The sequence below is a fragment of the Orycteropus afer genome, unplaced genomic scaffold (genome assembly GCF_000298275.1).
Source record: "Orycteropus afer afer isolate SDZICR_OR568_19922 unplaced genomic scaffold, OryAfe1.0 scaffold00114, whole genome shotgun sequence".
NCBI lineage: Eukaryota > Metazoa > Chordata > Mammalia > Tubulidentata > Orycteropodidae > Orycteropus > Orycteropus afer.
Window position 1 is genome coordinate 2,638,980 of NW_006921701.1, and position 10,911 is coordinate 2,649,890.

The window sequence follows — 10,911 nt, forward strand, 5'->3', positions numbered from 1 at the left end:
TAGAAAGAAAGCAGACATACCAAAGGTACCGTGCCAAACAATATGTGAGAAGTATCCATAAAATGAGTTATTCTAGAGCCATAAAACAAATCAATCTCTTTACTGAAGAGGCATACCTCTCATATGTGTATTATTCAAATATACTAACACATGAAAGATCACATCACCTTGTTTATGGATACATTTAATATCCCTTACCCTTCCCACCTTTCAAAACATAATAGTATACAAAATATAAAATATCTTAAATATTTATAAAAATCGCAAGAAAAAAATAGAACGTATGAAAATATTTTTATCTGAGTTCTCCCTCATTGTTGAGTGGCAGCTTAATTTGCCTTGAGTTCATAACTGTTGAGTGGGTAGGAATATGCCCTGCCTAATACTATTCTGTCCCGGAGAAGCTTAAATAAAACATAGTAGTTGCAGAAGAGGATCAGAGCCATGGAAAGCGTGTGGTTCCACTTCTCCGACCGCAGCAAGGAATAGAGCTGGTAGAAGACGACACTGCCCTCAATAAGGATAAGCAGATTTAACAGCCTTAATGGACGATGAAATAGAAACTGTAAGGAAGTTAAAAAGCAAAACGTTATTTCCCAGAAGAGTAAAGACTACATATTTTCACAGTTACTTCTCAAAAACTAATTTCATATGTCCAGGTTGCAATATGCAATAACATAGAGTTCAGCTTATGGGATATCAGGCTATTTTTCTTGCTAAAGAAACGCAAACCTTTCCTCTTTGCTCAAGGAATAATGAAATAACCTTATTTCAATACCCTTGAGATATGGAAAGCCACTAAGCACAAAAGAACACTAACTACAAAAATATTTTTTTGTTTTAGATTATGTCTTATACTCGAGAAAACAAAGTACCTTAAACTGTCTGAGACAGGAGTCTAATAAAAGGCAAGACAGGAAATATTTTAGGTTTTGCAGGCCAAGAGGTAAAAACTGAAGATATTATCAAGGTACTTACATAACCACTTAAAAGTGTAAAATCCACTCTTAGCTGTGGGTTGTACAAAAACAGGTAGCAGATATAAACGCCCACATTAGATAGTATGGGGGAGGGGCACCTCAAGTTGCAATATTAGTACAATAATTTCTTCATTGTTTTCCCTTTTCTTCTGTTTACCCACCATGGTCACTGACTCACATCCTCTACAACATACACTCTTTTCTCCCCCTAGATATTGAGAAGTCAGGTGCACAAAGACAGGATAATGAGGAAGGAAGGAAAAATGAATCAGAATTAGGGTCAAAACAAGGATTATCCATTTTTACTCTCACCAAATTCTTCACTCTAAAGGGGCTAACTCCTGGTTTACTAATAAAAAAGTTATTAGGAATTGAAGGATATAGATAACTGCAAAGGAACATTAATAATAGTTCAGCCTAACCAGGCTAGTCCTAAATTTAGATAAAGACAGACTATAATGGTAGTAGTATATCAGAAATAAAACAACTAACTGAAGTGGAGATTAGGCCACAGGTCTAAAATCTAATAATGAAGCTAAATAATCGTGACAGCTCTGAAACTTGTGTAGGTTCCCAGAGTCCTTCAGGAGGAGGAAAAGGTTGAACCTGAGTTTTATTACACAATATCCACTATACAACAGGCTGAGAACTAATGTTCTAAAATAATTCAGGAAGACAATTCTATGGCAAGATCTGAACTATGTTCTAAAAGGTGAAGACAGGTCTTTATTACTTATATCTATAAGTAATAGGCACATTTTAAATGAGTGTTCTCAAACTTCAGTATGCCTAAGAATCACCTCCAAATTTGCAAATGCTGCAAACTCCTGGAATTCTCCAGAGATTCTGAGTCAGGAGTCTCAGACAGAGAGTCAGAATCACGGTTTCCAAAGACTGGGCTAGGTGATCTGTACACAGGTGACCCAAGGAACACATTATGAAAAGCACTAATTTATGTACTTGGTCATACAAAATCAGTAATACGTTTACTTGCCTAATCCATCCACCTGATTCTTCAGCTATCCAAAGTTAGCAAGGGAAATACTTAATTTGAAAGTAATACAGTCATGAAATAGGTGGCTACTGTAAGTTTCAAAGTAACAGCAATGGCCGACAGGTCATTAATGGCCTATGGAATTCAGCAGGCTGAATTAAATATTCTATGTAGTAATCAAATGTAGTCAACTGTGGCTCAGTCCACTCCTCTTCTTAAGGCAATGCCATAGGAGTCTAGAAGGAGATGCTACAGTTTTCCTCATTCAAGGACCTTTCACTCTTCCCATTTTCTTCTCAACTCACACCCTCCCCCCACCATGGTATTTACAAAGCAGCCTGACCTGATACAAGTTCCCCAGTAGTTAACTGAAAGGTCCCCTAGTAACAAACTTGCACAGGAGCAAAAGTCCATGTACTCTCACAAGTAAATGCAATAGCATTTTAGGTATACTGGAAGGGGAAGTGGGAAGAAGGGGAAGAAGAAAGAAAGGAAAGAAGTGAGAAAGGAAAAGGAGAAAGAAAGAGGAATACTTTAATATCTCAGTGAAAGATCCCCAATTCTTCTTCAGAAAATGACCTCCATCTAAAGGCAACACACTGCATGACAGGCTCCTTTACTAAGAACAGTCCCCGCCACAAACATCCTTTTCCACACCCCCATTGGTTATTGTCCCCTGTAAGTAGATACTTCTGCCTCCTAGTGCTAGAATTTCTAGAAAACTAAAAGGTCAAATAGAACAGAACCCAATCTGTAAATTCAAATGGGACAGAGGCTGGGTTTAGTGGGTGTTGCTGCTATTTTCCTTTTTAACTTTTAGGATTTTTTTCCCTTTCGATCCAGGAAAAGGTCACAGATCACAGCATCTGTCTGAGCTCCAAATGATAAATCAAGGAGTTGGTTGTGACTCATAGCAACCCCTCTTGGGTTTCCAAGGCAGTATCTCTACAGAAGTAGATCGCCCAATCGTCCTTCCAAGGAGTGGCTGGTGGGTTTGAACTGACAGCCTTCTGGTTAGCAGTCAGGAGTGTTAGGCACTACGCTACCACAGCTCCTTTAAGGAGAGAATGCATATGACAAATCTAAAAACATAAGGCTATCATAATTACTATATTAAATATCACTTAAGGATATACAAATTCACTGTATCATAAAGATACCACTAAAACAAAACATTACAAATAAAAATTCTAAGATGAAAAGGAAAGTTTAAATAATTGCCTACTTGTTTCAAGTAATAATGGACTCAACAAATTCCAACATAACTAGAGAAGTCAGTCACACTTTGAAGCTGGAATAACAGCATATGATCTACCTTTCAAAAGTCATTTCCAAATGGCAAGGACTATTGTTACTGTTGTTGTTGTTATGTGCCGTCAAATCGGCCCTGACTCATAGCAACCCTCCTTGGGTTGCCAAGGTAGTATATCACTGCAGAAGTAGATTGCCCCAAATTCCTTCTGAGGAGTGGCTGGTGGGTTTGAACCGCCAGCCTTCTGGTTAGCAGTCAAGTGCCTTAGGCACTATGCTACTAGAGCTCCTACTATTGTTATAGCAGTAGTAAAACTTACCATGCATAAATTTCCTAATATGTGCTATATACTGTGCTAAGTGCTTATACATATTTCCTATCCTCACAATACCTATTTTATAGAGAAGGAAACCAGGGCTTGTAATAGTAGCCAAAATACTGCAGTGACCTCCTAACACTTACCCCTAAGCTTACATTTGAAAATAAATAAGTGGTACTTGCATAAAAGCGGGCATGGGATACGTCTGAAGGTACTGCCACGTTGTAAGGCCCCATGGCTCTGTATAAACATCGGCTGTGTCGCACCAGCACCCCTTGAGGCCATATTGTATTTTCTGACCAACTAAAGAAGAAAGAAATGCAGTGTTAGCATGTTGGCAGTTTTAGATAAGATACTGTCTGGCAAGGTCAGTTATATTTCTATGGAGCAAGTTTTCAAGGCTTCATCTGCCTGAAGTCTGAAAACACACTAATTCCATGGTCAAAGTGAAAGGAGACAGAATGGATTTGTTATTATAGCTTCAATACTATACAGTAGAGAGAAGTTGCAAAGTAATATAGTTAATTAATGTCAAAGGACCTAATTAAAATGTTTAGAAGAATGAGCAGAAATAAAGGTATAAATAAGGCATCTATGAGCCAGAAAATAGAGTGTAAGTAGGTGGACTGTCATCTCAATCCCAAGTGAGCAGAGTCTACTGGTGCAAAAGCTAGATAGGGAACAAACAAGAAAAGAAAGGTGATGGCAGTAAGAATTGTGGAGGAATTAACATATTGTCAAACTACCATGACATTTACTGGAGGAATTACATCCCAAAAAGCCAGAGAAAATCAGTTTATTTATTTATCAAATATTTCAAATACCTTGTATATGCAAGAAGCTAAACAGTAGGAGTCATGGTGGCACAGTGGTTAAAGTGCTCAGCTGCAACCCAAAAGGTCGGTGGTTCGAACCCACCAGCCGTCCCACGGGAGAAAGATGTGGTTGTCTGCTTCTGTAAAGATTTACAGTCTTGGAAACCTTATGGGGCAGTTCTACTGTGTCCTATAGGGTCACCAGGAGTCAGAATGGACTCGACCATAATGAGTTTGTTTTTTTGGTTAATATAGTAGAACACAGAGACACACAAGGTAATGACACAGACTCTTCTTTTTACTACTTTCTTGGTTTATTTTCACAGAGGTTTCTCTAGGGAAAAGTTAGGGAAGAAGCAGCTTCATTCTTTCCAGAACCAATGTAATGGAGTTGGGATGGGATTTCAGGTTAAGGTTTTTTAAAAATTTAAGTTAATTCACCTCTTCTTGATTTTGGAAAAGTTAGTTTCCTAAGGTAAGAACTGGGGCAGCATTTTAGATATGTTAAAAAAAAAAAAGTAAAATTCTAGCACCCTATAGCTTTCCCAGTTCAGAAAGTGTTCCACCGGCCTTGCTCACACTTACCAGAATTAAAGTGAAGATACACCTCATGGCCATGTGCCATCAGGAGCCTGAAGATGTACAGTACTAGTACTGTGGATTGTATTTTCAATTTTTATTGAAATCTGTCCTTTGCCCACAGTCGGGTTTCTTTTCAGCCTGGCCCAATCTCTTTCAGTTCCTGGGTTTGAAGGCCTGTGCTAATCTGTATCAGACATCAAGGCAGATAATTGAAGGGAGAACTCTGAGGGGGAGAGGGTAAGGGAAGATCACCTCAATCTGTCCCACTTAATTAGGAAAGAACTTCTAGGTGATGAAATTTGTGAAATGTTCAAATTATAAAAAGAGGAAGACGAAAATGGCCCTGGTCTGAGAAAAAGGTATGATGAAGGGCTCAGACATGAGAGAAGAAACAAAAGGGTTCTATGTGTGGGATCATGGGGATCATGCAGAGAAATGGCTGATGAAGGACACGATGAGAGGACTATTTAGAAGAACTCACAGTCAGGGACAGTTTTTACTTAAATACGGGAAAAGCAGGGAAAACATTCAGTAGACAGTTCAACAAGAAAAGAGAAAACAGTAAAAAGCGCAGGCAAGGAAAATTACTGTAACAAATCTGCACTGATTAGAAAGACAAGACAAGCAAAGCAAATTCCGGCTGCCCAAGGGTGGAATGATTAGCTAGCAACTATTTAGCCATGGTGGTGAGATGAAAAGATGAATTTTAAAGTTCTTTAAAAAAACTAAAAATGTATCATGACTCTGAATTTAAGCAGAGTTAGAACTGAAAAAAACTCCAAGATTATAGCTTGGGAAACATATTAAACACTTTAGAGTGGCAGCTGAAAAGTAAGAGGGATTTAAGGAAGGGTTGGGGATGGTGGTAGAAATGAGTTAATATCTCCTGTGTACAGTTTAGAGTGATGACAAGCATCCATGTGGATATAAACTAAAAATTAAATGTTCAAGGCCAAGGTCAAGAATGACATACAAAGCAAATAAACATGATCAGCAGCATTTAGAAAAGTGTTACATGGTTTTATCGTCTAGCCTACTCACATGTGCTGGGGAGCATTGCTGTAGGACCCATGTTCCAGCTTCTGCCACTTGCCCAGGTGAGCTGCTGATTTATGTAGCAAATCACAGTATTTGGATGGCAACAGCTGTGTAGTGAGCATGACAAAAGCATTGATCCACACCATAATGAGGTGCTCACATGACCAGCGCATGTCATAGTACTGGGTACTCTGGAAGAGATCAGAAGAGAAAGAAATGATCCATGCACCAGTGAACAGAGGCGGCAAGGATGGGTGCATGTAGACAAATGCCACACTGAGTCACACATGCATTGGTTGTCCTGCTGTCCGTGCAGAAAGTTCAAGAGTAGAGTCCTCCAAAATCCTTCAACCTGACTTTCTGGCTGTATGAGTTAGGACCGGGAGGGAGAGGCAATTATATTTTAAGTGCTTCCTTCCTAGAAGAAGTGAGTGCTCTGTGAACGACCACTCCAGCTGCAGAAGTGCTTCTCAATGGGTGAAGGAATGACACTACAATGTTCCAAAAGATTTGGGGCACAAATGACATCCAGAACCATTTTTCTTTTCTACTGAAGTAAACTGAAGGTTAGATTAAATTCAAGGAAACTCCTGAGAACCATGTTAAGACCAACTACAACAGGCTGAATTTTGTCGAAACCTTGGTCTTCTTAAGCTACATACTGATTCTATTTTAAGTACAATTTTTATTCTCCCCGGGTGTTAACAAGTAACTTAAAAATAATAATAATAATAAGAGGGAACCATCACGGGTGCATCACATATATGGAAATACCTATCCGCCAACCAGGAGCGGTATTAGTGCATTCCAGATGCAGCCGAACTCCACCATCCAGGCTGCCAAAGGGGAGACAGAGAAAAGGGGGATTAAATAAGAAATACCCAGTTGATGTAATTCACACACAAATCCAGGAAGTACAAAAAAGCAAGATAACCACTTACCTTCACAAAACACAGAGGCAGAAATGCAACATAGTAGGCACTGAAGAGGGAGTTGAAGAGAACTTCCTTGATTCTGTGGTTGAAATCTGCTTTCAGACATTCTACTTCATTGCGAATGAGGTCAGGAGATAGGGGGCAGCTGTGGGTGGGGATGGGTGTGGCATTATTAAACTGTTCTTTTAGAGACTCCAGCAATAAGGAGAGGAAGTCTTTGGATTTGGCCAAGCCACCCACAGTTGAGGCACTTTCCTCTACTGCCTGGTGCTGAACCACATAGTTATAGTCTGTGAGAAGAAGATGAGCTCTACTATCTTGGTGGAAACAGCAAAGAGGAACATAAACACCAAACCTGTAGAAGAAGGTGAAAACAAAAATGAGACCACAGATGCTGCCTTCTACAAAATCTTATAACTATGTCAATAAAATAATCATGATCACCACCGTGAACCTAACTCAAGGAGGCCTTTGCTGACAGTAAATACATTATTTGGGAATCTCTTTTAACTAATTTCTTTCTACAAAAACAAAACACATTCAATGCAGAATAAGAAACTACAGAAAATCACAATGACAAAATATAAATCACCTATAAATAATAATTTTTAAAACTTTTATAATTAGGTACATTTTCTAATATATAAAAATAGATAGTACACTTTTTCTCTTTTACGTGTTTGGCCTCATACAGTATAAACTGTATCCTGCTGTTTTAATTATATGTACATATATATGTATATGTATATACCCATTTTCTTATGTCACTAAATATTTTTCTGTGATAATTTTTAAAGATGCTATAATATTCTCATATAGATACAGCATAATTTAGCCATTCTGCTCTTTTTGGATGCTTAGGTTGTTCCTTATTTTGCACTACTAAAAGGAACAATATAAGCATTTTCCTTGTGTATGTCCGTTAATTTTTACATGGTTTGCCTCTCACCTTAAATGTCCCTCCTTAGGGGAGGGCTCCCCTCTTCCCCACATTGCTTACCCTACTTCTTAGCGAGTGGCTCCCCACCTCCTCACTACATCATTGCATGGTCCACCCCTACTGACACTCCTAGTCACCTTTTCCTGGTTATTTTTCTCCACAGAACTTGTCACCCCAAATATTTCATTTAGTTTGTTTTCATTTTTTTAGTTTAGTTTTTGTCTCTTTCCTCCCACTACAATTTAAGTTCTACAAGGCAGAGATTTTAGTCTGCTGAAATCACTGCTATATCCTTGGCCCCTCGAATATTGGCCGGAACCTATTAGGTACTCAATAAATATTTGATGTATTTAGTAAAAAAAAAAAAATTCAAGAAGTAGAATGAATAAATTAGTAAAAGTAAAATTATTTGGTTAAAGGACTATTTTTGAGATTTTTGATAACTTTTTATACTTACTCCAATCTTTGGTGTCATAAAATATTTTAAAATATTTCCCCAAGTTCTCACTAAGGAACTTCAACATTGTTGCCCGTGTATTATAAATAAAATGGTTATATCACTGACATAAATTCAGATATAAAAATAGCAAATAACAAACAATCTATGCGTGGACAAATGTCTAGGCTGAACAACCAGGCATATCTAGGCAAGAGGGATTATACCCATGATCATATATAAGGTTGGCAAATGATATTTCTACATACGTATTTGTAAATGCTGTACGAATGTCCATATAAATAGAACTAAGAGGGCAAAGATATGATAACTTCTTGGCCACAGCCAACTACCCTGAGGGAACAAGTTGTTGGACCTGTGGGCTTGGAACCATGGTCACAGGGGACATCAAGCTCAACTAGCATAACATACTACACAAAAACACTGTTCTACATCCTACTTTGGTGACTAGCAACTGGGGTCTTAAAAGCTTACTAGTTGCAACAATTGGTGTCTCCTTCTCTGGAGCAAAGGAGAATGAAAAAAAAAAAAACATAGATGCATGGAAACAATTAGTCCAAGGGACTAGAGGACCACACGAACCTCAGCCTATATAACCCTGAAACTGTAAGAACTAGCTACAGTCTCGACTCATAGCAACCCCTCCTTGGGTTTCCATGATGGTATCTCTGTGGAAGTAGACTGCCTAGTCTTCCTTCTAAGGGATGGCTGGTGGGTTTGAACTGCCAGCCTTCTGGTTAGCAGTCAAATGTCTTAGATACTACACCACCAGAGCTCCCTGACAGGCATATAGGGTGAACATTTACACCAAGCAGATACACTCCTTAGCACAATGAATCATGGGAGATCAAAAGGGCAGTATTTGTACAGAGAGACAGCTTGAGGTGCAAGAATTCATGGAAAAGAAGGATGTAGGGAAGAAATAACCACAGGGAGAAAGTGGGAACAAAGTTGCTACTTTGGGGGGGGGATTGCAGTCAATGTCATGAAAGAAAATGGGTATAAACTGCTGTACAGAAAAAATGAGTTTGCTCTGTAAACTTCCACCAAATCACAATAAAAATAAAAATAGCAAATTAAAAAAAAATCTTATTAGTTACATATTTTATAATAAAATTAACACAAGACACTAGTTCATAGTTTTCTATAGAGGGAGAAAGGATGAGCTTGTTACTAAAAAGACGGTTAGCAGCAGCTCAGAGATCCACTGTAAACATCCCTCAGAGGGCAGGATGGTATAGAGTATGGGGAGAAGTTTCAGGCAGAAGGACTCAAATGTGCCAAACTGTGAAGGCCAGACAAGGTTGCAAGTTCAATACTGCTAAGGAACAAACTGCATGTATAGGGATGGGGCTAAGGGGTTGGGGAGGGTGGCAGATGGCAGAAACAGGCCCAATTCTCTGCCTCTCTTTGGATTCTCACCCTTTGCCATGTAACTACAGAGCCCTCATGCCACGTGAGATGCAGACTGCAGTGCTCCTCCAGTATTGCGCTCAAGCCATTTAACTTTGTTTTGGCCAAAAGGATGTCAGCAGACATGCTGCAATCAAAAGCTCAAAACAGGTTTGCACATTGGAGTTTGCCCTCTTGTTGCTCTGCCATTTTCATATGAACATGTCTAAGCTAGCCTACTGGAAGATGAGAAAACATGGAGCAGAGCTGAGGTGCCTAAACTGACAGTTATTTGATCCCCAATTTATGACTGGGCGCAGCTGAGATGTGAAGAGCTTCTTGACGAAGATCTGAAGAGCTTCTTGACTTCCAGATGACAGACACAAAAACAGTAAATACATATTGTGGCATGCTCCTATGGCTTTGTGGTTGTTCACGAAATCATTCTGTGGCAACAGATAACCAATATAGGGTAGAACGAGAGAAAATGGGATGGTAGTATCAATGGCTTAGATCACAAAGGGCTTTGTAAGGTAAAGAAAATGATGCTTAGAAATCCTTAGAAGACTTTAAAGAGGGGTAGTAATATGGTTCTACAACCTGTCAGTTTGTCATACTGTGGTGGCTCACGTGTTGCTGTGAGGCTGGAGGCTATGCCACCAGTATTTCAAATACCAGGCAGGGGTACCCATGGTGGACAAGTTTCAGCAGAGTTTCAAGACTGAGACAGACTCAGAAGAAGCAAGGGGCCAAAGTTCTCAAAGAACTAGCCAGTGAAAACCTTATGGACAGCAGTGAAACACTCTGATATATTACTGGAAAACTTTATGAATGGTCCTGAAACACTGTCTAATATAGTGCCGGAAGATGAGCCCCTCAGGTTGGAAGGCACTCCAAATACAACTGAGAAAGAGGTGCCTCCTCAGAGTACAGCCAACCTTAATGATGTGGATGGAGTAAAGCTTTCGGGACCTCCATTTGCTGATGTGGCATGATTCAAATGAGAAGAAACAGCTGCAAACGGTCATTAAAAATCGGAACATGGATGTATGAGCATAGGAAAATTGAAAGTTGTCAAAAGTGAAATGGAACGCATAAAGATCGACATCCTGCCCATTGTTGTTGTTGTTGTTATATGCCGTCGAGTCGGCCCCGACTCATAGCAACCCCTCCTTGGGTTTCCGAGGCAGTATCACTATGGAAGTAG

At 39.3% G+C, this 10,911-nt stretch overlaps 1 protein-coding gene across 1 annotated transcript in view; it reads right to left on the minus strand.

Moving 5' to 3' along the window:
* Window positions 1–329: 329 nt before the first annotated feature.
* TMEM39A (transmembrane protein 39A) overlaps window positions 330–10,911 on the minus strand; it is a 43,590-nt gene continuing 33,008 nt past the window's right edge. The window contains exons 5-8 of the mRNA XM_007943865.2: window positions 6,922–7,270; window positions 5,984–6,171; window positions 3,728–3,848; window positions 330–563 (exon numbers count right to left, since the gene is read on the minus strand). Coding sequence (XP_007942056.1) covers window positions 330–563; window positions 3,728–3,848; window positions 5,984–6,171; window positions 6,922–7,270 — 892 coding nt within the window. The remainder of the gene's footprint in view (window positions 564–3,727; window positions 3,849–5,983; window positions 6,172–6,921; window positions 7,271–10,911) is intronic.